A 26,421-nucleotide genomic window follows, 5' to 3' on the forward strand; every position below is an offset into this window, starting at 1 on the left:
TGGCCGCCCGGCGGTGCGGCCGCGGGCCGGGCAGCGGAGCGGAGCGCAGCGGAGCGGAGCAGCCCCAGCTGTGCGCGGTGCCCCGAGGCTGCGGCGTCCGGCGGGGCCATGGCGGCGCTGGGCTCGGCGGCGCTGCGGAGGGGCGGCGGCGCGGCCCCCCGGCTCCTCGCCGTGGCCGTGTCCTGCCAGAGCTGCAGGCACAAAGCCACCGGCGACGGTGGGCACGGGCAGCCCCGGGAGCAGCACCCGGCGGCCCCCGGCAGAGTCGGCAGCCAGCCCGTCCCGGCCGAGGGCGCCGACACCAAGACCTACCTGTGGGCCAGGTACCACGAGATGAAGAAGCTGGTCTACGGTAAGGGGGCTGCCACGTACAGGGCCGGCCTTTCCATTCTTTTTTTTCTCTCATTTCTCTTTGCATTTCGGTGCCTTTCCTCGCCCCGCAGCCCTGGGGATGTCCCCGGGCTGTGCAGCTGCCGGGTTAGGAGCCTTTCTCCCCGGCGATCCCATCCACATCTTCCATCGCCCATGATGACTCTCTGGGATGGTTTTATTTCACTGAAATCTTGATCTTCCTCTCCCCATTCTGGGTTTCCTTCTGTGCAGATTCCCCGGCTGGTCCCAGCGTCTCAGGACGTGCAGGGTGTATGGGACTTTTCATAACTGGCCTTCTTACCGTGGGCATTGTCACGGCAAATGGTCTAAATGAATGGCTTGTTGCCTTTTTCTCCAGTTTGCCGTTGGCTGGCATACGGAATCGCGGTAGGACTAGGACAAATAGATGGGCATGCTGAGTGAAGAGGTGACGAGTCCAAGTCACAACTGGCACAAGGGTGAGCCTGGAGAAGACTGATGCTGCAGCTGCTAGGATGTGTCCTGGTCCTGAGCTCAGTTTGTGTTCCACATGTGACACACCTTTTGCTCATGAGTGTGTGTGTTTTTGCTTCTTTGACCAAAAAGTTACCTGGCTCTGTCGGGTACTTTGAAATCTTGGCAAGCAAAGAGAAAACTCAGACTGCTTGCCAAATCTGTCTATGTGTAAAACAGGATTGTGGTCTTTTTGGCAGCAGCAGACCTCCACTGTATTAAACTCTCCTATAAATAGCTTTAATGACATGAGGGCAGGGAACTTTTTCCTGTTGGTTTCTTGATTCTTAGAATGCTGAAGGTAAGCACTGTAGAGACCTAGGAAGTGTGAGTTTGTGCCTGCTCTTACAGAACTCTCCGTTAGCTTTTATTTACCTGTGGGCTTGGATAAGGATGGCAGCCAGCTGTAGGCATCTGGAAAAGCCCTCTCCCTGTTCTGATATCGGCAAGGTCTGTCATTCCTTCCTCCCCCACCTTCCAGTACACTGGATTTGACATAAAATCTCGAGTCCTTCATGATGCACAAATGTAAGGGAATTGTCTGCTGATCTATTAGGTGCTCAGCCTGCTGCATTCCAGGATGAGCCCTTCTTTCCCAGCGCCGTTGAAGGCAGTGAGGGTGCTGACAGAGGACTGGAGCTTTGCTAACGCCCTCCAAGGTCGAGTTGTGGTTTTAGCCCTACTGCTCGAAAGAAATTCCAACTTGCAATGCTCCTATTGCTGTTAGGACCTTGATATCCTCAAAGGCATTTTTTTCTTTTCCATAATGGGATTGAAACCATAAATGCAGATGTGTGTCAATAGGATGTGTCATGGTCTCTTGGCAAAATGCTCGGTTTGCTTTGTGATAGATTGTGGAGTTTGTGTTTGCATAACTCTGGGATGCAAGAGATACACTTTTTAAATGAGGTGGAGAAGTAATCAGCAGGAGTAAATGCAAAGTGAAGTCAGGTGAAGTAGCCCAAGTGTTACAGAGCAGACTCATCACAAACCTCCAGGTGGCCATCAGATGTGTTGAATAAGGGCTTCGTTACAAGGCCCTCGTTTGTTTAATAAATAGCTCTCCAAACTAAAATTTCAAGACTGTGCTGTTATTCAAGTCTTGTTAGGAAGAGACAGAGTTGGTCCAAGTTGGTTTTAATCGTTGCTTTGATGACTAAACAGTTGTGCAAAATGTGGCATCAGTCTGTTCCTTCATGCTTGATTTCTAACTCTGATGTGAAGGTGAATGTCTGTGCTTGGCTTCTCAGTACTCCCTAGCATTGAGTTTGGGCAGACTCCTCTGATGGCACCTTCTCCTTCTCCTTCCCCCTCTGAAACGCCACCTTTGTGCAGTCCTTTGTCCTGTGTTCTCGGTTATTGCCATTGGTTTGATGAGAGGTCTCTGCCAGGAGAATTTATTGTGTGTTTTCAGAGCAGCCCTTGCTTAGGACCGGATCCACGGAGCACTGTCGCATTTTTGCACGATAAATGCTGACTGAGTTGGACAGGGCAGGCTGTGCAGGATGAGCTTCTGTGCAGTAAAGTTCAGTGGAGGTGCAGGTTTGGTGGCCAGAGCACAGGCACAAGAAGTTCTCAACTCTGTGTAAACACATCTGTGCTCTGCCAGGCTTCAGTGAGGTGACACAAATGACAGCACAACATAGCTGTGTCCTCTGAGGTAAAATCTCTTCTCAGTGTTGACTCAAGAGAAGCTATTCTCTTCATTATCCCTCCTATATCTCTTCATTATCCCCAATGACTCTTAGCACCAAATTTCGTTACCTGTAAAAATTTGAGGCAGTTACTGTGCTTTTTTTTTTCCTCTGGCAAAAGGAAAAGTACATTCACATTAGTCAGGGGGATGGAGTTGAGCAACACTTGCTGTTTTCTGATCTGATAAGTGTCAAGGAAGGCTGATAAGATCTCTCAGTAAGCTTTGAAGTCCTGCACTCTAGGAAACATCCAGTTCTGAAGCAAGGGGACTGCCAAGCCGGTGAGGCTTTGGCTGTGAGGAAGTGTTTGTTTTTCCCTAGGTGCTCCAAATCTGTTAACAGCGGCTACACTAACTCAGCTTTCCTAGGGAACCTTTACAATATCTGCAAACATCTTCCCTCTGAGTGACAAGCTTGAGCATGGTTAAATGTGAGAACAGCCAGAACTGGAAGAGTGACCAGTTATGTAAGCTTCCCAATTTTGCTTTTTTGGATATAACCCATTTTTTCTTGTGAAGAACTCTTGTAGCATTTCTCTAGTGCCTTTGTATATTTTAAAAATGTAATTTTGGAATGAAATTATATTTTCTAATATTGCTTTTAGTTAATGTAGATTTCATTGGCAGGAAATCCCAAAATATTTAGGCACAATGGTGTAAATTCAAGGTCTTTTAACATGGTTCATCTGAAATTAACTGGTCTTTAGATAATATTTTTCCCTTCCTACCCCATTGGTAGAAGCATCTACTTTGGCTGGTGGGAGTGCTTTGCAGGAAATGGCACAAAACAATACTTCAGAAGGATAAAGGGGTACTGGGAAGAGTGGAAAACAGGCAGTTTGTCTTTAGAAAGCAACTCCCTGTGAACAAGGGAAACTTTTTGATTCATGAAGAACATGGAGGATGATGGCCATCTGCTTCTCTGTATCCTTCTTTTCCCTTTCTTACAAAGAAATTAGTACAGATGTCTGCTGTGTTGGACTTCTGGGAGTACAAAGGGTGTGAGAGATGGGAGCGAGTTGCCTTGTTGATGTATTATTCTTCACTAACATCCTGGATCTGAGGCTGAGAGAACAGGAGCATTTCTGCAGGATGCTGTTGGCACCACGGGAGCTCAGAAAAGCAGGAACCATGCTTGGCACCTCCTGCCCAGAGCGTTTTTCACATCAGAAGGGACCAGATGGTGTCTCTAGTGGTTTCTCGCAGTTAATTACCTGCTTTTGTTTCCATCTCTACTCTCCTGTTGGGGGTTGAGGGTTATTGCTTTCTAACAATGTGGGTTATTGCCTGGGAAGAGACACCTGTGCTCTCATGGAGACAGTCTGATTTAAGCAGCTGTCCAAGTTCTCAGTGGTAAAACGAAGGACATGTGTGTTTACTTTGCATTTACACCCAGGTGTGAAAGATGCACAAGATCAAACATGCTTTCTTGTGGTCTGCCTTTGCTGCTGAATTTCATCATGTGCCGTGGACATGCAGATACTTCCCTAAAAACCGTCGGAGTTGCAAACCGGAGCAAATTGTGCAAGCAGGCAGATTCCTGGGGCTGCATCCAGTGCAAGAGCGGCTTTTTCCACACTGTCCTCAGATGTGCTCACGCTGCTTCTGCCTTAGATCAGACTTCCTGGGTGAAGTGCTGAGTAGGCAGTGACTAACTGTGATGTTGTCTGCCTTTCTAGTTAGGACCCAGATGGAAAGAGTAGTTGGGATTATTACTCTTTTTTAATAATCAAAACTGCTCTTCATTTTTTGTGCAGTTGTTTTCTTTAATTTATTGTATCTGTCCAGCAATCCATTACAGTGTCTTGGCAGAGGAAAAGCAGAAGTTATCGTTCTTGAAAAATGGCATCTTCATGAGCTTCTGGTGGGTGTCTGTTTGTTTTGATTTGACAATTGCCAGGAAATCTGAGACAAAGATCCCTGGCAGATTATGTGTGGAAAGTCAGCAGAGCAGCAGCGCCCAAGCCTGCAGCCCAGGACTTGATTAAGCTCTCAGGATTGGTAACCACCCAGGAGGTTATCTTTGAAAAACAAACAAACAAAACTCCACAAAAAAAGCAAACCAAAACCAAACACAAACCAAGCTTCTTGGAACCTGGCTTAGTAACCCTGAGGCATCTTTGGGCTCATGTATTGAAACTGATTTTGTGAGTGCTCCCAGTTTGTGTCTTCTCCCTGCTGTAGTTGGAACCTACATGGAGACTGCATGAGTTTGAGGAGGAGATGGAGACCTGCAGCTCTGTTGAGGAGGGTGCTGCAAAATGACATTTACACTGAGACAAACATGCATCATGAATGTCTAGACTGGACCTCGGAGCTTTCCTCCTTCCTGGAAGAGCAGTGACTTTGAAATTACTGTAAATTAAAAGTGTAGGATGATGGGGTGGACAGAGCAAGCTGCAAGTTGTGAGTGATGTGTAGTAGGAAACACAGCAAGGAGATGTGTGGTGGTTGGGGAAGGGTATGTAGGGAACACGTTGTGTGTGAAAATCATTTTGGCTGGTGTGTGCACCCTTTTTCAGCCCTCATGAGGTAAGAGAGAACATGCTATATAAGTGACTGACGAAATATGGGTGGGGAAAAATGACCTGGGCAAGAGGCTGTCAGAGGACAGCAGAGAGGCTCTGTACATTTGAGGCTGGCAGGGGAGATCATTGCTTCACTCAGTGGGTCTAAATGTACTTCATGAATCGTGCTGTGGCACAGTAACTGCTTATGCTTCTGATCACAGATAGGACTTGCTTGGTGAAGCTCAGACTGCCCTCTCCTTGTTACAAAATCCTACTGCTCCCTTAGTTTTTCCTGATGGTATTTTTGCAAAAGTTGTGGCTGGTATGTGTGGTTGAATCTAGAAGGTTCTCTTGTCTTCTGTGAAAAGAGAGGTGGGGTTCAGGCAATGGTATTTTGTGATGCTCTCAGGCTATCAAAATGTGTTGTCCTGAATCTGTTAGCAAAAGGGGAATGTTGGAAGAACTTGACTTCTCTATAGGGAAACTGTAGCAGCAAGTTGGTTGCATTTGTCATAAAAACAAAAAAGGGCTTTAGTAGAAGAGGAAAGCCCTGCACATTTCCCCTGAGATGTGATTAAGGTTGTGTCATCATTTTCCTTGCGAGGAAGAAAAATAACACCCAGCAAATCCCAATGTAAGTTTAGAAAAAGGTCTTTCCACAAGTTGACTGGAGGTGAGGACAGGAAGTGGAGCTCTGTTTGTTTATGGTGCAAAGAGCATTTATGATGAAAAGATTAAAGTTGTGATCATCTGAATCCTATTTACATTTCCCATCTTTTAAAATCTCGGTGGAAAGTACTTGGAATGCATCCGCTCTCCTAAGCTTCTTCCAGGAACTTTGCCACCAGCAGAGCACTGACAGAGAGCTTTTGTTCCTGACGTGTAGCCAGCAAGTCAGCCCTCCTGCCTTAATATACTGCTTTATTTTCTAGTGGTTCCTCTCCACGTGGTTTGGTGAATTTCCTTTGAAAGCCAAATGGAAGTCAGTTAGGAGAGAAGGATGGGTATGTTTTGTAACATAGTGATTTTTTTTCCCCCTGAAAAAGAAACATTTTGAAATATTTGAATCTATTTCTTTGGTTACCTCTCTGAATTAGTGCTCACAAATGTACTGAAGACTTTTGCCTAAATTCTGGTATAATTCCAGACAAAATCTTCCTTGGGAAGGGCTGGTATCTCTTTCTAATAATGTGGTTTTTGTCCTAGACACAAATGGAAGTTGGTTTTATAGCAAGGAAGCACTAAAGAACAGGGATTCTTGCTAAAAGCCAAAAGTTAAGGTAGGAAAAGAAAAAAATCCTACCCACTGATGCTGAGTAGAATCTGGAAAATGCCTGCACTTTTTCTATCATTCAAAGAGAAAATTACCCATCTTTGAGGAGGGAGAAAATGTCTCCTTCCCCTCTGTCCCCCAGTGTGGTTGTGACCAGGCAACCTACTACAAGGAACTATTTTTATCACTCTTTCTTGGAAGGGACAGTTCTCATGGAATGGGAAGCCTGTGGGAAGATCTGTTCCTGCCTCTCCCATTGCAGTGGAGCAAAAGCTCTCCTCTCTGAACTAGCTCTGGAAAGGGATATATATACACACACACACACACACACACACACATATATATATATATATATATATGCACACACACATATATATGTATATATACAGGTAGTTCAGCTGCTTGCTCACTTAACCCCATTTTCTCAGTGGTCAGTGCTATTCCCAAGCATCTTGAACAGTAACCCTGCTTTGCAGTGACAAACCACGTGCAAGGACTGAGCTGTTTCCACAGCTGTTTATCAGAGGAAAGCAGATAACTTGTTGCTATCAGCATTGCATGCTCCAGGAGCATAACTTACTTTTTACATGTTGGTGTTTGTTCAAAACCTTGTTTTATCCTGCCCATTAATACAAAAATTTTAAAAGTCCTAGTGGTACTTGCAGGGTTTCTCTGTGAAGTCTGGTTGTCTCTGTGAGAAACAAAAAATGCCAAAAAACAAACCTCAAGATTTCTGATTTGGAGTAATCTAGACTTTTCCAAGAGGAGAGTTAGCCTGTTTGCTTGTGCGAGTTCTAAGTGAGGGGTGTGTGTTTTTCTGGTGATTTATCACAGCTACCTTTCACACTGAAGCCTGCAGAAGCTGCAGCTGCTCTGAGATAGAAATTTGACACTTCAAAACCTCGGGTTTGCTTTGCTTCATGTAGGCCAGAGACCAGGGGACATTGTTTTGCAGCTTCCTGACATGAAAGGTCAGTCTTACTGTGCAGATGGATAGAGAGCATTATCTCCAGGTGCAGCCAGAGGTTTCACAGTGTTTTTTCACGGGGAGATTATTGGAGTGAGTTAACGGCAGCAGCCTTCAGCAGCAGCTCTGTGCTCCTTTGCTGCTGCTGTGTGGCATTTCCAGCTGCTGTCAGGTCCAGAAGAAAACGTCTAAACTTCAGTGATCGTCTCAGTTTCTCTAACCTCTCCCCTTTCCCTTCTCTTAGATCTCCTTCCACCAGGAGTCTGCAATCTCCTCAACCCTGCCGCCATCTACGCTAACAATGAGATCAGTCTGGGAGATGTGGAGATCTATGGCTTTGACTATGATTACACATTAGCACAGTATTCTAATTTACTACACTCCATGATTTTCAACACTGCCAGAAATATCCTAATAGAGCAATTCAAGGTAATGAGGTGCTAGGAGTTTCCACTCAATTAAGCTTGCTGCTGTCTTTGCAATGCTCCAGACATGCTTGTGCAGGCATTGTGCATGCATGTCAATTACTTGATTTATTGAGGTAAATTTAATGTTTCACAATCTTTGATTGTAGACTTAATTTCCTTTGAGATAATTTAACATGATGTATACTCCTGGGGTTTTATAAATGTGGAGTGGGAGCCTTAGTCTAGAAAAGCTCTGGTCAGTTGTACTCAACTGTGGAAATAATGCCTACAGTATTACTGGTTAGAGGTGCACATGGTGAATAAGCATAAACCATGGGCCAACACTGAAGCTGTGAAGGACTTGACACATGCTGGTTGATGGGATGATGCCCTAGAACATGTCCCAGATCAGACACCCTGTTTGCAATGGGTGACTGCTCTGTGCATTTTTTCTCATCATGTGTTTCTGTTTAGAGGCGCTCTGCAGTGCCAAGCTGCCAAATATATGCATTGAGTGGAGCTTACAAGAAGTGTCCTCACTGCCTCTGTGAATCTGATGGCTTTTCACTACTGTCCCTTACATGAGACAAACTAGTTTTGGATATCTTGATCCTTTGTCTTACTCCATTCATCCATTTTCTTTGTTAAAAGGGCAAAATCAGGCAGCACTAAACAAGCTCAACAGGTGAAATGATTTTGTTAATTATCCAGTGCTTATGCTCTAATGATGTCACTGTTTGTCTTCCCAGTATCCAGAAGGGCTTGGGAAGTATGACTACATTCCAGGGTTTGCCATACGTGGGCTTCACTATGATGTACAAAAGGTAAGCTGTACAAAGTTCACTCTCCTGGGCTTTGTCTTCTACTGTTACATTTTTAGTGGAAATTCTTCATCATTGCTTGCAATAACATCTATCACCAAATTACCAGTGAGTCTGTGTGGCTGTGCTTTAGACTGCTTGGGTTCTTCCCCAAGGAAAGATGTTTATTGTGCCAGCCTGACCTCCAGCAGAATGGGACATTCTAGCAAAGGCCTCTGGTAAACAGCCTAGCCAATTTAAAAGTCAGTTCGTTCCACAGGCTAATTAATAGAAAACTGAGCTTGTTTGTGTGATTGTTTCTGTCTTTCAGGAAATTTAAACAGCAAAACTCAATCCTGCATCTACAAGTACTTGCCAGGAGCAGAGGCATAATGTCTTCCTCTAATAATAGAAATGACTTGTCAGGAGAATGCTTTAGGAAGCCTTCCCCACCCCCTACCCCGAATAATAGGACTGCCTGGAATAAGATCCAAGCTACTTGAGATGCATGCTTCTTAGGAACACAGGCAAGCAGAGTGCAGGCATTAGCTTTAACCCTTTTCAGTGCTTTGGACTGATTCCCTGAAAACTGATGCCCAGTGATGTCATGCTGGCTGCTGCAGCCAGGCAGTCAGGTGGGAGCACAGCAGAGAAAGTTGCTTCACTGGTGTAGCTTTCTCTTACGTTGAGTTTGAGCAAATTCAGGGAAGCAGGCAGTGTAGGCTGGAATGAGTGTGCTGTTCTCCAGCAGGAGGGAAAAAAGAGAATGAAGGAAAAAACTACAGAGATTTTCTGTCTTTTGTCCTAACTGTGATGACAGCATGGCAGCAGACCACTCACGCCTCTGGCCTTACAAAACAAGAAGTAGATCTGTGGGAAACGGAAGGTTCTTTCTCTGTTTAAATCTTTGGCTGGTATATCTGAGAAGCACAGGCGAGTGGCTTGGCCAAGCAAAGCACCCTTTGAGTGAGTAGAAAGTAGAGAACTCTCTTTTCTCAGGATCAGAGTTTGTAAACCACACAGAAATCTGGGTTGTGCCTGTCTAAGTAAAACTTTCAGCATATTTGCCTGCACTCCTCACAGATTACTGGGAGGTCTGCCCACAGTGTAGCAAGATGCACTGATATGGTATCCTGATGAAAGAAGTTTGATGCTGTGTTCCTTGTGCAAGCTGCAGAGTGATGTGGGTTTAGTGTGAGGCTGCTTTCCATGCCCAAGGACTTGTGTTACAGCTTCAGAATGATGGATGGAGGAGAAGGGATGACTCATGATTAGGGGAGTCTGATAGTAAAAATGCAAAGAAAGCTCTAATGTTACCAGCCTGGTGTGCTCCTGAACATCTTTCCTTCAATGTCTTCTACTGGGGAGGGGAGAGCTCTTGTGTGAGGAAAATGACTGGGTGCAGCTGTGCTCAACTAAAACTTGCCCATTTAGTTCTGCTTAGGATAAATGTGGGGAGAAATAGATCTCTTGTGCACACAAAGCTCCTTTGGAATGTGTGTTTTCTTGGAAGGGAGGTAAGAATAGACTGACTTGAGTCACAGAAACATTGTTGTCCCTGTTTTTCAACTGCATCCCTGTCTACGAACAGGGATGTAACACACTTTGGCTCATAGAAAGATGGTCTTTTCCCAGAGAGGCCAATAAAAAATCACAGTATGAATAAGTGTGTCTAAAAGTACCTGGAGAATAAGTGCTGCCTAAAGTACATAGATGTGGGATGTTCATACTGAACTTTATTTTCTGAGTGTCATTTGTGTGGAACTTTAAACTTTAATAAGGCTTCAGTGTAAAATTTTAACAGTAACCCAATGCTAACAGTAAATATCTCTCCCTTATCACAGAGTCTTCTCATGAAGATCGATGCTTTCCATTATGTCCAGCTGGGGACGGCATATAGGTCTGTCAGTTCTGAAAATCATGTTCTAAAAGCTCATATATGCCATGGTGGTTTTCTACATCTGAGTGTATGTTCATAGCATGTGTTGTTATATTTCTTTCCTGAGCAGAGCACAGTCTTGTCTGGCTCATCCTGTTTGCTCTTGCTTCAAATGCTTACCTGGCATATAATTGCAGGGAGTTATTTTTTCTCAAGCATTTCAAGCCAAGTGTGGGTGGGAAGACCTGGAGCTTTTTGTAATGGTTAATAGCACATCTGGTCACGTACACTGTGTGGTGTCTGAGCTGCAGCTACAGCATGGCTGGGTTAGCACCTGAGAGCAAACAGAGCCACTAGGAAAGGGCTCCTCTGTATGTGGTTCACACATGGGCCTGTCTTCTCCAGGTAGGAGTGCTCTGCTGTGCCTTGGAAAGTGGTCTGGGTGTGCAAATTACATCTTAAAGCAACACAGACATGCCAATAAAGTAATAATGCATCAAAATCTGGGCTCACTTTGAGACCTAGGTGGTCCTATTTTTCCTTTAGCTCTTCAAGAAGAGCTGGGTGTGCTTTGGAATAAGTGGCTGAAACAGTGCAGAGGAAATTTTCCTCCAAAGAGTTGTGAGACTGGAGACAGAAAACACCTTGCCCCGAAGAGTAGGATTGGTGTGTAAGATGTGGTAATTTATAGATAGCAGTAGCGAAGCTTCTGTAAATCCTATGTTGTATTTCCTGAGCATGGAAGCCAGTGTGGTTTTTTTTCTTGATCTCTGCCCTTTTGCTGTTAAGCTTCAGTAAACACTCTAAGAATATTAAGAAGGGAGTTTCATAATCAGAGAGAATTGGCTTCTCTGAGTGCCAGCTTGGGGGGTTGAGGGGAACAGAGGGTTTGTACTGCTCCATATTTTACTTCAGCTTCATAAAGAGATTTTTAGTGAAAACACATTTAATTTTTTTTTTCCCCTAGTGTCCTTTAGTAACTCTTTTTTGGAGTGTCCTTCTAAACTATCCTTTGCTTTTGAGCACAACTGAGGCAACACTTAACTTCTTAGATGCTGTATCATAACTGAGTAGAAAAGGAGAAAGGGAAAGTTGCTGACTGCTTGAGCAAAGAGTCATCAAAGTTGTGCAAGAGGCAAAACCTGCAGCAGCCAGATAACCTGGTGTTATGAACTGCACAGCTCAGCCATACCTCTGGTTTTGGTGTTTTGGGGAAAAACAGCTTTCTCTGTTGAATGGTCTTAGTCAAGATCTTGTTCTCTTTAGGAAAACTGAATAAGAAGGAAACCCCACTTTGAGCAAACCCTTTTTCTATACCTTTTCATTAAAAGTGATGTACCTCATGGAAGCAACATCTCCAAACCAAGTTAGTTACCCAGTGCTGCCCAAGTCAGGTCGTGGGGCTGATTTGGTGGGGCAGTCCTGTCTGCAGATTGACAGCAGAGAGAAGCCTCTGGCTGGACTCTGCTGGAATGTGGATAAAGCCCCTCAACTTGTAGGAGCAAACAAGTTATCTGAAGAATGTCTTGGGAAAGATTTTATGTGAATCTTTAGAGCTGTCAGGCTCTCTGCCTGTCTCTTTTGGGCAAGAGGAATTAGTGAGATTTTAAAAAAGAGCCTGTTTGCCCCATCCTGGTTTTCTCTACTGTTTGTAGCACTGTGCAGACTGGTGATTTTTGACAAACTGTGTTGTTTTGTGTCTAGAGGGCTCAAACCGGTGCCTGATGAAGAGGTGATCGAACTCTACGGTGGTACCCAGCACATCCCCCTGTACCAGATGAGTGACTTCTATGGCAAGGTATTGTAAGCCCTTGGCTTACAGCTCTTTGAACAGCTTGGAAAACAGAGGGAATTGTATGCGCATGTAAATGACTGCAGCCTCCCTTGGAAAGGCTCGGTCCCTAGTGAGCTGCAGTGTGTGTTTTTGTTCTAGTGGGAATATGCCCCAGAGGTTATTTAGCAGTTTAGCATCTGAAAGACATCTGCAAAGCATTTCTAAATACCGGGGCTATTGGCCTAGAGCTGAATGGCTTTGAAGACTGATAGGGAGATGTTCCCTGCTTGTTCCCTGGCCAAATCTAGCTCTGAAGCTACCGGGGCAGCCTGCAGTGCTCCTGTTTGCAGTGAGCTATTCGGGAGGGGGTCTCTGTGTGTAGCTGTAGGGTGCTTGCAATGCCTTTCTTTCTCTCTTTGGTTTTGGGTACGGTTTTTTCCCCTTCATGTAAAGGATTGCCCCCTCCACACTCCTTCAGAACTGCTCAGGGGGTATTATTAATAGGGTTGTCATCCATGAGTGTAGGGGGTAGTAAAGTACTGACATTCTGTCTGTAGGAGCTGTAAAAATCCTTTGGTTGCCTGAACTAGAGGAAGTTAGGAGAGATTTTTCTTCCTTGAGTGTCTCATGTAGTGCAGTGGCCAAGCAGGACCCTTCACATCCCTTCTCCCAGAACTGCTTTGTTTCTTTCCTTAGTTCTGGTGCCTTAGGGGAAGCTGGAAGGAGAAGGGCACATTTCCTATGGTAATACCCCTGTGAGTCTGCTCTATGAAGTCTCCAGCAAGGTCACTTCTTGATTTTTCTCTTTTTCTCTTGGGAACAATTAGTCTTAGTAGTTGCTTTCTGAATAAGTATATACTCTGTTTATAGCTCAATGACGTTTCCAGCTTTGAAATAGGACATTTCTGTTTAGAATTTGGTATCTGTCTGTAAACTGCCCTCGATTAGCCTCCTCCTGTGCAACTCTCCTCACTCCTGCCAAACTTGAGATGATTTCACCTTTCTTTTTAAATAATTGTGAACATGAAACCTGCTTCAAGTTGTGGCCTTCTGTAGGACCAGGTGCTCATGCTGAGGTGCTGCTTACCAGGTGCTTTCTTCTTTCCTGTAGTTGGTATTGAAAAATTTGATGTAACATCTGGCCACAGAAGAAGGGATACCAGCTTAGTCTTTGTGAAGAGGTGAATCTCCTCTCCTAGTAATGTGATAGACTCCATGAACTAATAGGTGGATCCCAAAGAGAAAGAAAGTATTTACAACTAATGATATTTGCATTCAGCAATGTCTGCTCAACCTCTGCCACTAAGTGGGACATATTTTCCCACATTAGTGAGAAAGATGAAGCAAGGGTTAATGTGACTGCTGGTGTGAGCAAGTGCAATGAACTGGTGAGGAGTGAGCCTTTAATAGGGGTCTTGGATTTGTTCTTAGCCTGCCATGCTGATGTTGCTGTATGGGCAACAGGAAGGTTGCTAACAGGCAACAAGAGAAGTGGGACTGATACGGCTGAAGTGTGTAAATACTCTCCCTTAGGGGTTTTCCTGATTCTCTGTTAGCAGGAGCGTGTGAACAGCTGCATCCCAACACCTGCAGTAGATGGGCACAGATCTTGCCCAGGGTTAGACACTGCAGCTGGGGTGGCTTTACATGTGATGGCCTGTAACGAGGGTGGAGAACTCATGAGTGTTGTGGAGAAAGCAGATGTAACATTCTGAAAGCACAGTCCAATTTTCATCATGGCTCCTGTCACTATGCCTAGGGAATTCAAGGCCACTAAAGGGAATTGGGAGAGGTTGGATTTGCCTTCTAGGAAAATGGCACAGGCTCAAAAATGAAATCAGAGCTGACAAGGTAAATCTTTGCTGTTAACACTGAACATTTACTTGTCTCTCCTCTTGAAAGGTAGGACATTGCTCTGCTAAATCCTGTACCTAGTTATTTCAGTAGGAACTGCTTTTGTCCCTCTTGCTTCTTTCCCAGAATCTCTGAACAGGAAAAAAGGTGAAGGCTGTTTGCAGGAACTTTTGGTTTTGCTATGGGAGAAATATTCCCTTAGTAACCAGACTTCAAAATGGACAGAAGTGCTGGGAGGATTCAGAGTATCCCTAAGCAGCACCACCATGTGTGGTATGTGGCCCTTTGTGCTGTCTTCTGTAGGTGAAATTGTCCTTTGCTGGGTGGATGGAAATTGTATAACCCTCAGCACACCAGCAAATGCTTTGGATTGCAGCATTTTTTGGTAATGCACCTCAGGCAAAATGCTGTCTGTTGTTCCTTTGCCCTTTTGACCCCCATTTGTATTGCCTTTAGATAGGGCTGCAGAGGGCTGGTCTTGTGCCACCCTTACCCAACCAGACTAAATGGGAGATGTTCTCTTGTTACATCCTGGCATGACAGGGCCACACTTTTGTCATTAGGCAGCAGGGGCCCTGTCAGCTTCCACCATCTGCACCTTCTGTGGTTTTCTGGATGCTGCTTTCATGTCTGTCTTTCACACAGCTCTAATAAATGCTTTCTGAAGTGGGCCAGTATTATCCTACAGCATTGCAACTTCGCAGCTGTCAGTCCTGGATTGCTCAGGCACATGCACAGGCAGGATGGAACTGGATTGCCAGGGCACTGCTGATGATCAGGTTCATGGGAGGTCTGTGTGCTTTCCCTATATGGGGCCTTAGTAACTGTCCCCATATCTGGTCTGGAACTTTATCGATGGCAGATGAAAAAATTGATCCCAGCTTCATCTTGCAAGTGAGACTCACTGCAGTCCTCTGCACAGGTGGTACATACAGAATAAGCAAAGTTCATTTTATTGGAAGCTCTCTCTGGAGCCAAAGTTGGCTCTTGGCCTGCTGATAGGTTTGTGATTGATGTGTGTGAGAGCTGCAACTTTCCCTAATGCAAGGGAAGTTATTCCTTGGTCAGGATTTAATTGTCCATTTCCACTTGACTGCTGGGTGGGCTGGAGCTGGTTTTCCTCTGGGTTTTCTGTAGTGACAGACAGGCATTGACAAATAGCTTGTTGGAGTGATTCTTACACTGCCTTGTGAAACCTCACTGGAACGTGGTTTGAGCAGCTTTGATGCCCTGTGTCACAGCCTGGCTCAGATGAGCAAAGGGACATCTTCAGCAAGGCCCTTGTCTGCTGCTGTAGCAGAGCTTTGTCTGTTGGCACCCTTATTAATGCCAAGAGTCCAAGTGGGAAGCAGAGGATGAAATAAAAATGTCTGGGACTGACTTCCTGCTTCCTCCATCTTCACCCTGTGGTATTAAAGATGCTGGGTTTGTTCAATGATTTATGTGAGGGAGACACCTCTCTTTCTTCAAGGTTAGTGTTTTGGTGGAGAAGTGAGGGCTACTGGCTGAGTGGCTGGGACTTCCCACACCAGTGTTTTTCTTTTTGTTAGCCCGGAACATATTTCAGATGATGCTGGGTGATATGAGTTTGCTTGTTGGCTTTGCTATTTTTTTTCCCCAGTATTTTTGGTTTAATGTCTCCCTTTTGTTTTTTGCTTTCCAGGGTCCATCACTTAAGCAGTTTATGGACATTTTTTCTCTTCCTGAAATGACACTGCTCTCTTCAGTCATTGATTACTTCATCACTCATGGCATTGAGTTTGACCAGGTGCATCTCTACAAGGACATATCTGTAAGTGAAATGTCAACTGCCCCACAGCTCACACCACATCAGAGCTGTGAGCTCTGCAGCACCCAAACCCGAGGGGCTGGCAGTGACCAGCTTGATATGACAGCTCTGTTGTCCCTTTAGATGAAAGCATTACCAGGGAATATTCAAAGCTGTGTTTTCAGAGCATGTTTGGGTTCTGTCTGTACTACAGAGCTGGTGTTGCTGGTATATCTCGTGCAGGAGAGCCTAGGCTGCTTAAGCTGAAGGTCCTTCCATGGGAGATATGTCACACAGCTTGTGTAAATGTTTTCTGGTTCTGCAGGCTTTTAAACTGTTTTCCTTAGTATCTCATTTTTCAAAGACAACCAAACAGTTTACTTAATACAGTGATTGTTGTAAAACACCTGTCCTTGCCTGCTCTGAGAGTCCTCTACTCCTTGCAGCTGCAGGGTAGTCTGATCCTTTGGAGATGTTTTCCAGTGGGTGGCTGTAGCTTTCATGAGTCGTTTACTCCAAGGTGTTAAGTGGCACTTGAAAGGGCTGTGTGGGATTATCAGCATTGCTGGGGCTCTTTGACTTCTCAGTTAATGCTGTAGGCAAGACTAAGTGCTTGAGATTGCTGCTCTGGCTGACTTACACTGACAGACAACACATTTTCCTTATTGCATTCATTTTTCCATGGAGTAGGGTTTTTGATTTGTACGTTGTGGGAATCTTAGGCTCACCCACTGCTGTTCAGAGGGAAGTGGGGCTCCATGGGGAAATGGAGCTCCATGTCTGTGCTGCTGCTTTGTGATACGGATCCACCTGTCAGCTGCGTGTCCTGATCTTCTGTTGGTGCTTGATAGGAACGTGCCAGCCCATTTCCCAAAAGACCTTAACATGTTTTGTGGGTGTTGGATGTTGGTTTTGCTCTTAGAGTGGGGAAAATTGGAAGAGGGGATACAGCTGATTCCTGAGGCTTTTTGCGAAGAGTCTCTTCTGAACCTTCTTTGGAGATCAAAATGGACATGTTCCTAATTGAAATCTTGAGAGCAGGGGGATGGTTGCCATAGATGATAAATGTTCAATACAGGGCAACTGGTGTGGTCCAGCCCTCAGACTCCTGGGTGCTAATCCTGGCTTTTTCCTTTTGGTGGAGAATGTGGTCGTCCCTGAGGAGCAACTGAAGTAGGCAAAGAGAGCTATGACAGAAAATCTGTGGCAATGCCTGAAATCTATATTGAAACTAGGGACCATCATGTGGTCTCACCAGAGGAATTCCTGCTTTTTTCCTGTACAATGGGAATAAACAAACATTTTTGCAAAACTTATCCTTTCGCAGTACCCAAATTCGAGTGCAAAGAAATGCTTTGTGAACATGAGCACAGAGATCCTTCTGTGCTTGCAGACAGGTGTCCCAGAGGAATTGCACAGCCCAGCTGTTAGGACAGCACTGGCTTAACCTGACACACTGCTGTAACTCTTGGTGGTAATGCTGATGCAGCCTGTGTGTTTGGGAGCAGGTTAAGTGCTACAGGCACTGCACTGAGTCAAAAGGGCTGACCCTGGGGCATGGTGTCTTGGGGTGACTTTATGATGTGTATCCCATATCGCTGCCCTATGCCCAGAAATTAAATTTCGTGCCTTTCTATGCCTTTAAACTGATCCTGAGAGGGGGAAGGAAAAACTGAGTAAAACTTTTTCAAAGCAGTTTGCAGCTTGTTCAAGGTCACACAGAGATAGAGACTTTTTTTTCAGCTGTGGCAGGAGAGCGAGAGGGAAGGGAAGCGCCCGGTTTGCTTTTCCTTTCCAGCCAGCTTTCAGCAGTTTTTTTCCCCCAGCTCCTTTTCCTTTGGAGAGTTGAACTTTTGTTTTCCTGGAACTTCATTTTTTCCCTTTTCTCTCTGCTGGACTGTTTCAACATCAGAATACATTGGGAGGACTTTCCACCGAGGCCTTGGCCCTGGAGGTGGGCCCACCACCCTGTCCCAGCTCCAAGGAGGGGGAAAGAGAGATCTATGGAAGGACTCTGAAATTTTCCCAGGTTTCTCTCAGCAGATCAAGAGGTTTTATTATTTAGCATCATTATCCCTTTTCCTGTGTGTTTGTTAAATAAATAGTTTTTATCTCTTTCACTTTCCTTCAAGGAAAATTTTTTTTTTCCCTGAACCTGGTGGGGGAGGGCTGGTTGTAGCCTGCCTTCTCTCAGGGGATATATTTCTAGATTTGGTCAAACCAGAACACATGGTAAAGGCTGAAGCTGACATGTAATTAAAGTAGTCCTGTCACACCAGTTTGGTCACTTCATATTTGAGAGTAAGAATGTACAGTTTACCCTGCTTCCCTTTGGAGGCATTTTTTTGAGCCCTGTTTGGCACCTACCAAGCCTCCAAGATTTTACCTGCAGAAACATTATAGTTTGCCTTTTTTTTTTTTCTTTTCTTCTTTTGTTTTTTGGAGGGCAGGGGTTTAGGGAAAGAGCACACTGAAATCTTTCTTCTCTGCAAAGGTAGTTTTGACACAAATCCGAAGTTTTGCTTGTTTTTAGTGACAGTGCTGGTTAAGAGAAAGTTGTTTTCTTGTTAGAGCTCCTGCTCTCTGTTCAGATTCTTTCCAGTAAGGCAATGAGATGTGATCTCTGCCTTTTTGCCCTTCAAATCCACATGGTGGAAAGAAGCTCCTAAAACTCCATTTTGAAGTGGTAATGCCTCCACCTTCATCATCCCCATTTAAGCTGTAAATTGTGGTTCTCTCCAGCTCTGAAGGAAATGGTTTTTGGGGTCATGAGGAGGTTTCCCCAGCACTGCCATGAGATCAGGTGACTGTGTTCCAGGTGTCGCTGTAGTGATGTCAGTGGTGAGTGTGGGGCTCAGTCTGAAAGGGCAGCTCCTGAAGGGGCACACACAGTGTAACAGGGATTTAAGGGTCCTGGGGAAAGGCAGCATTTGTTTACCTGTGTCAATTATCAGGGGTGAAAACAGTGCTGCTCAAACAAGCATTTGCATGTGCAAACACTGCAAACTGTGTTGCTGCTCTGGAGACGGTTCTGTGTGTCTGGCATATCTTGCTGGATGGAGACTTGGGCAGAATCTCAGTTGGGTGTGTCCAAAAATGTGTTGTATCTTGGCTTCTGGCCTGGAAAATAGAGGATATTTGGATGCCATTGACAACATCTGTTTTAACTTGCTCCCTTCCCAGCTGTGTTTTGTGCCACCCTCCTAGTGGGAGCTTCTGCTCTTTCTGTGCACACTGGTCACCCAGGGCTAGGAGCTGTGCCCTCCTTGGCTTGTGGGGAGCAACTTGGAATCACAGATGCTGTCCTCTGCTGCTGTTCACCCCAGCCACGCTCTTATCCTTTGGGTCACATTTGGCAGAACTTCCACAGGCGCAGGGAGGAAGAAAAGCCAGCTAGTGCCTGAGGCAGTACAGTTTTGGGACAGGAAATAGTTTTGGAGTGGCACAGTCTATTGCCTTGGAACCAGTGGGGTAACATGCTCGTTCCTTCCAAGAGCAGGAAGGAACTTGTGCTTTCACAGATAAGTTTTGAGGTTTTCCCCCTTACACTGCATCAGCTGAGCCAGCCACCCTGTTCTTCTTTTGGCATCTTGGTCAGCCTTGCTGGGCAAGCTTTGCTGCTTGGCAGTGATGGAGTTTTTGTCCATTCAGCAAGGAGGGCATGTATCATTACTGCCTTGGTCTTCAGTGGTGGCAGTAGGTTTGCATGCTGGGAAACAGGAATGCCATGTATAAAACTGAAACTTTTTTCCCCTACCTTTTTCTTTAGGATGCAATTAGAGATGTTCATGTGAAAGGAGTGATGTACAAATGGATTGAAAAGGATATGGGTGAGTTAAATAGAGCTCTGGTGCCAAACTCACTTGTCACTTCCTCAGTCGTTCTCTTTAGATAGGACTGATGGGTATGAAGAGGGCCACTTTGTCACCATGATGGTTCATTGACTGCCCACCTGAGGTGGATCTAACTCAGACCTTTTCTATCCTTAGTGGTATAGGGGCTAGGTTAGGTTTGGTTTGGTTTGATTAGAAGTGTGGTCATGACTTATGCCAAAGTGTCCTGATTGATGCTGTGTGTTTCGTTCTGATACAGAAAAGTATATTCTGCACGGGGATGAAATCTATGCTGTGTTAAACCGCCTGGTGAACCACAAGAAGAAACTGTTCCTCATCACAAACAGTCCCTTTAGCTTTGTGTGAGTACCATTATTGCTCATCAATGGGTCACCATGGCACAGCAAGAGCTGTGCAGGGCGCTCCCTCCTCTGAGCACCTGGAATTTGTATGGGACAGGGTTTTGTGGCAGTAGTCATGAGAGCTCTCTGGGAGCTGCTTGTAATGAATGTTGTACCCACAGCATTTATCTCACTTTTTGAAGAAGTTACAAGGCTGTGGCTGGCCACAACATTAGAGCTGACTCTTTCTATTGCCTCTAGCAGTGTTTGCTGCATCACAGACTTCCCTGGGCTTTCAGTGGTGCAGAAGAAAGTGTGTGACAGCTTGAAACAAAGCACAGCATCAATACTTCATACAATGAGACAGCCTTGGGGGGTTCACAAATCTCTGTTTTCTTCTCTGTTACTGAAATAAAAGTGAAGTTATGGCATACTGTTGTAAAGATGCAGTGTTGGGTGAAAAAAGAGTACTGGATCTGTTAATTTTTCTGTTCCTTTGCCCTTAGGGACAAAGGAATGAAACACATGGTTGGCAAGAACTGGCGGGACTTATTCGACATGGTCATTGTGCAAGCGGACAAGCCCAACTTCTTCACTGACCGGCGGAAGTACGTGTCCAGGGCAGTTCTGCCTCAGGCTTGGGGCCCCTCCCTTCAGGGAGCTGCTACTTTGGCCTGCCAGAAAGCAGTGGTTTGCTAAGCATAGCCTAGCTCCAGGAAGTATTCAGCCTTCCACTGTCCTCTCAGATACTCTCTGAGGAGGCAAGAAGTGACCAGTCTGGGAATAAATGGATAGAATGTGTAGAGCCAAGCAGAAAATGTGTTTCTGAAATTGGCATGAGAGCTAGCTGTTTCTTGTCTTGAGAGTGTGACAAAATCTTTCCTTTTCTTCTTCCCCACAGCAAGTATCTGTGGTTTGTTTTTTGAGGTTTTTTGGGGTCTTGTTTAGTTACTGGATGCATGCTGTTTGGAAACTGGCAGCTCTGGAAGCCTTTGTACATGGCAGCTGGGTTTTGTGGTCAGCTAGGAGATGCCAAAGGGCTAGTTGATAGACAGACTGCTGTCCTTACGTTGCTTTTTGGATTCTTTGCTTTAGGAACTTGTTGGGGGATTGGTCTGTCCTTTCCTTTGTATGTATTTTCCTCCCCCATTTCCCAGGCCATTGGCATATGCTGGAATAAACCTATGGGATGGCTTTATAAGCTGTGCTGGCCTGGTACAGGGTTTTTCATGGGCTGCAGGTGAAGTGCTTTACAAGCACAGCCTGGAGCTATGATGATCTGGCCCTCTTGGAAATAAAACCTATGGCTGCCTGGTGCCTAAGATCCACTCATGGAGTGGAGGATGTCATGGCAAGCCCTCAGGAAAAACAGGAGACAGCTTGGTTCACCTGTTGAACTCCGCATGGGGACTGCTTTCCATTCTCTCTGCAGACTTGCTCTATCCTATTAGGAAATTCTGTGGTCTCTGTTGGGCTGGGGCATAGCTAGGATGGAACAGCACACAAAGCATTTCATGTCAAAGCCTTCTTGGCCTTGGCATTTCAGAGGGAGTCATTATGGTTATTTTCCTCCTCTCTGTATGTGAAAGCAAGAAGAATTGTTAGGAATTTTGGCATGAAATGGTTACAGTCAATGGAAGCATTTTGAAAAGATATTTCCTTTTCACACTTTCTCTTCCCCTGAGAAAATAGTGCAAAAAGCCCAGAAGGTCACTTAGAACTCATGTAGAGCTTTTATTTCAAGTTGTTACATAGGTAAACAAGTTTTGTGATTCAAATGTTCTGGTTGCTGGGTAACAATCATCAAAAATCAAAAGAAGTTGACATCTCCCCCTTTTTTTTTCCCCAGACCTTTTCGAAAACTGGATGATAAAGGCTCACTGCAGTGGGACAAAATAAACCAGCTGGAGAAGGGAAAGATCTACAAAGAGGTAAAGTGAATGGGTACATAAAGGGTGTGAAGCAGGAGTCTGAAATGGTGGGGACTTAAAACATGCCTTCAGTTTTGGAAATCACTGGAAAAAGTGTGAGATGGGGTGGTAGGGAAACATCCTCTGCATCTGTGGGAGGGGCCAGTGAATGTCCTCTGCCCCCATGTAGAATGAACCTTCACCTTGGGAGCTCTGCTCTGACATTGTCCAGCATGGCCAATTGTGAACCTTTCCCTCAGCTCTTCTGATGTCCTGGTCCTGAAACTCTTGTCCTGGTTGGGCTCCCAAGAGTGTGGTAGTTGAGGCTAAGAAGGCACAGCTCTCTGAAACCTGTTGTGTGTGCAAAGATCTTCCACACCTCACTCCAAATTGTTCTCCATAAGGTTGGAAAAGGTGGACTTGTGTAGAAGGGAATAAAGAAACAAGGGTGATCAAATAGGGTACAAAGCATGAAAGAGGATACAAAGCCTGGGTCCAACTCTCCCCTTCTGGAAGGAGCAGCATGTCCGAAGGATGAGCTGCAGCTCTGGTGAAATTGCTGCCCTGGGTGTTGTCCTTACAGCTGGTCTGTCCGCTGGGACAAGTTGCCTCTGGCTTTAGGACAGTTTGTTCTTGGTTATTTGAGCTGTCCAATCCCGTGGGAAGAAACTGTTAGTGAGATTGTGGTCAAGTAGCTGGGACCTGACCTGTGGGAGCAAAGTAGGTCATGTCCTCGAGTAGTGCTATTGGGAAGCCTCTTGTCTGGTGGGTTTGCCAAAGTGCTGGGCTAGTGTCCCGCACTCTGCCAGGAGCTAGGAGCTGGGAACATGCAAGTAAAGCTCATTCCCAGTGGCAGCTCCCTCATGAGAAAAGGCATGCCTCACCCATGGAGTTTATTGCTGAATTAAATCCTGCTCCTGACCCAGCAACATCTTGTGGCCACAGGTTGCTCACCCAAGTGAATGGTGCACTGAGGAAGGGAAAAGATGAGGTAAGAAAGTGGGCTGAGTAGGATTTTGGGCTCCTCTCCAGTTCTTCCCCACCATGATGTTTATCTGACTGCATTAAGGTTGTTGCCTAACTGTGGTTCTTAGGATGTGACAGAGTGTGTATCCTGGTTGTAGCCCACCCTGTCTCCAGGATTTTTGGTTTCTTGAAGTGCCACAATATGCTTCTTTCTGGCAAGTGTTAGTGGCCATGGACCACATGTTAGTGTGCTGGTGGTGTTGCCAGAGGCTTCTGAGCTGTTCTGTGCCCTGAAGCAGGGCTGGATGGCAGTTTTTTGCTGTGGGTGTCCCATGAATAGGACCTCAGGGACTGGTGTTTTGCCCTAGGGAGTGGGAAGCTGAAGTACAATGACCTCTAGTCCCTCTGTTCCAACAGACGTGGTATTTTCTGTATGTGCCAAATCTGTGCTCCTGCCCCTCTCCTGGTCTGTGATCTCAGGGGAAAGGAGGGCAGGACCTGGAGGTCTCAGAACAGGTCTGTGGCTCTGTGGAGCTCCAAGCACAAGTCTCCTGGCTGTCAGGTCCACTGCTGTTTGAGGTGACTGGAGCACAGCAGAGAACTGTCCTCCTTCTAAGGCTGTGCTCCATTTCCTTGCTCTTCCTGGCTTCCTGTGTGTCCAGGAAGTGCAGAGGCTGCCTGGTCCTGTGTTTCTGTGCTGTTAAGGGAGGTCTACTCAGCTCCAGGGATGCTGCAGGAACAGAAGACCCAGCACCCTGGTTCTGGCAGCCTTAGCTGTGCATAGAGCCAGCTGCCAGTGGCTGCTGTGGGGGCTGCCTTGTGTTTGGGGGCTTTCTGGCCAGGCTGGTGCTTGGGGGTGCTGGCTCTGTCCTGCCACTGGAGTCTGGCTGGAGGGGTTGCTGCTGAGTGGCTCGTGGGTTTGCACTGACTGCTTGTGCTGGCATTGATGAGGCCTTTTCCTTCCCTAGTGGGTTTTGTTTTCATGACTCATGTGGAAAACTTGTGTGGAGATGGAAGGGTAGGCCCTGAAGTGCCTTCTGTGCACGTATGGATGTTTGGAAAGTCTTGAAAGCTGCTTGGTGCTGTGCTTTAGCTGGTGCATTGGGGTTTGGTTTGTTTTACTCAGCAGTGAATCTGTGCAGGCTGCCTGGTTCTTTGGCTTGATTAAACAATTCCTGTGGACATGTGGGTGTTGTTAAACTTTGGGGTGGGGATGGGCATCAGGGATGTAGAACAGCTCCTGCCTCCAAAAGCCTTGCCTGGCAGTGCTCAGTGCATACTGTGAGGTGAAATCATTATCACCTGAGACTAACAACTTCTAAACCCAGAACACCTTGGGTTCTCTTTGCCCATCCTCAGGCTTTTCTAATTTAGGTGTCTCTTGGCCTCTAAACTGCCTCCTTTTATTGCCTTTTTAAAACATGTTGTCTTCTTGATTTGCTGTGCCCTAGACCACAGAATTTCCCCTGAATTCCCTGTTTGCAAAAACTCTTTGGAAGAGTTTTTGTTGTTTCCTCTAGCATTAAAAAAGCTGAGGAATGTACAGGGGATTGTCACATGGGAAGAAAGTGAAGTGAGGTGGCGAAGGACAGAAACCTCTGGGTGTAGATGGTGGGGCAGAGAGCAGGTTGACATCCCATGAGACTGCTCAGACCTGCATGTGGTGAGGTGGCCTCTACCCACGTTTCACTCTGTGCTCTTGTCACTTGCAGGGCAACCTCTTTGATTTCCTGAGGCTGACGGGCTGGCGTGGATCCAAGGTGCTCTACTTTGGTGACCATCTGTACAGTGACCTTGCGGTGAGTGGAATGTCTCTGCTCTCCAGCGAGGTGGGAGCAATCCCCCATGGCTGCTGTGGCTGAAGCTGGGCTGGAGATAAGGCAGGGCCTGCTCTGAGAGCTCAGGGCTGTGCTGTGCTGGCTGTCCCCCCCCACAGGACACACAGGCTTCCCCACTGCTGTCAGACAGAGGCAGGCACTGGAGAAAGGGTTCCTGAAGTACTTCCTGTGGGTAAACTCTGTGCATTTGAGAGCAGTTGGTATTGATCCCACCTTTCTAGGTGCTTCATGCAACTGATCCTGGTGACCAGGAGATGGTTGTTACTGGCATGGGCCATGGATGGCTGTCCCCTGAGAATCCAAAATGGGAACAAACCCACTCTTCTAGGAACTGGGGTTGTGTTTGGCTTTCAGTCTTTATGTTGAATTCTTGGTTGTTTTTTCACCCTGACCTCCAGGACCTCATGCTGCGTCATGGCTGGAGGACTGGAGCCATCGTTCCTGAACTGGAGACGGAGATCCGGATCATAAACACGGAGCAGTACATGCACTCCCTGACCTGGCAGCAGGCTCTGACAGGGCTGCTGGAGAGAATGCAGGTAAACAGCTCCTGCATGAGCAGGACAGGTTCTATGCTGCCTTCTGAGTCTGAATTTTGGGTTTAGCTACAGGGATGAGGGGATGTACCATCTTGCCTGGTTCTCAGAAATATCTCGTCCTCCTGGTGCAGTGGGCTCTGGGTTTGTGAGTTACAGTAGAAATTGCAGGGAGCTGAGGTGTGGCCTGCAGGACTGATGGATGTCGTGCTTTCTGCTGCTGCCTTTGCAGATGTATCAGGATGCAGAGTCAAAGCAAGTATTGCTGGAGTGGATGAAGGAACGGCAGGAGATCAGGTGAGCATTTTCCCCCCTCACATGTGAGATGTCTTAGGGGCTCCCAGGCCTGCATTGGGTCCATTTTGTAACCTGCTTTGGGGACAATGGTATTGCAGCTGTTGGACTCTGGTCCTGCCTGGTGTCACCTGCCTCTGGGTGGGGGGCATGCAGCAGTGCAGTCCTGCAGCCTGGGAGGTTGGACTGGTTTGAAGGCAGGGTGGGAAAGGGGGGTGTTGGGAGGAGTTGGTGGGCTGTCTGCTACTGCAGCTTCTGCCACTGCCCATAACAGGTAGAGTAGGAGTGCTCTGAATATTCATCCATCTCACTGCACAGGGACTGGTCTGCATCACAGCTTGGGGCCTGGGTACTTGGGGTCATCCCCTAATGCTCGGGGAGTGGGGTGGCCCAGGGCTAAGGGAATGGGAAGAATCTGTGACCACAGTTTTATCTACAGAGCACCATCTCTTTCTCAGGTCTCTGACGAAGAACCTGTTCAACCCCCAGTTTGGCAGCATCTTCCGCACCTTCCACAATCCCACGTACTTCTCCCGCCGGCTGGTGCGTTTCTCTGACATCTACATGGCTTCCATCAGCTGCCTGCTCAATTACGACGTGAATTTCACCTTCTACCCCCGGCGCACCCCTCTGCAGCACGAGGCTCCGCTCTGGATGGATCAGCTCTGCACGGGCTGCATGAAAACCCCCTTCTTGGAGGAGATGGTGCACATCCGGTGAAGGGCAGGTACTGCAGGCGGCAGCAGCACAGCCGGGGCTGGAGTGGGGCCGGGCCACTCGGCCGGCAGCACCTCTGTCTACCACTAAAGGGCGTTTGACACTTGAGTATGTGTGTAGATGGTGTGTTTATTTTCTCCCTTCACTGGCTCCATCCCTTTCCCTGAAGTGCACTGCAGGCTGGACAGAGGATGGGT

At 46.4% G+C, this 26,421-nt stretch overlaps 1 protein-coding gene across 1 annotated transcript; it reads left to right on the top strand.

The window, feature by feature from the left end:
- NT5DC2 (5'-nucleotidase domain containing 2) lies at nt 1-26,332 on the top strand. Its single transcript, XM_082288879.1, has 14 exons — nt 1-352; nt 7,552-7,736; nt 8,464-8,538; nt 10,359-10,414; nt 12,098-12,191; nt 15,685-15,813; nt 19,559-19,619; nt 19,882-19,984; nt 20,470-20,571; nt 21,813-21,894; nt 24,552-24,638; nt 25,076-25,216; nt 25,446-25,510; nt 25,966-26,332. Exons 1-14 carry the CDS (start codon nt 109-111, stop codon nt 26,225-26,227), a joined length of 1,686 nt encoding a protein of 561 aa, XP_082145005.1. The 5' UTR covers nt 1-108; the 3' UTR covers nt 26,228-26,332.
- Nucleotides 26,333-26,421: the final 89 nt, after the last annotated feature.

Source organism: Coloeus monedula, assembly GCF_965178545.1.
Source record: "Coloeus monedula genome assembly, chromosome: 11".
Lineage (NCBI taxonomy): Eukaryota > Metazoa > Chordata > Aves > Passeriformes > Corvidae > Coloeus > Coloeus monedula.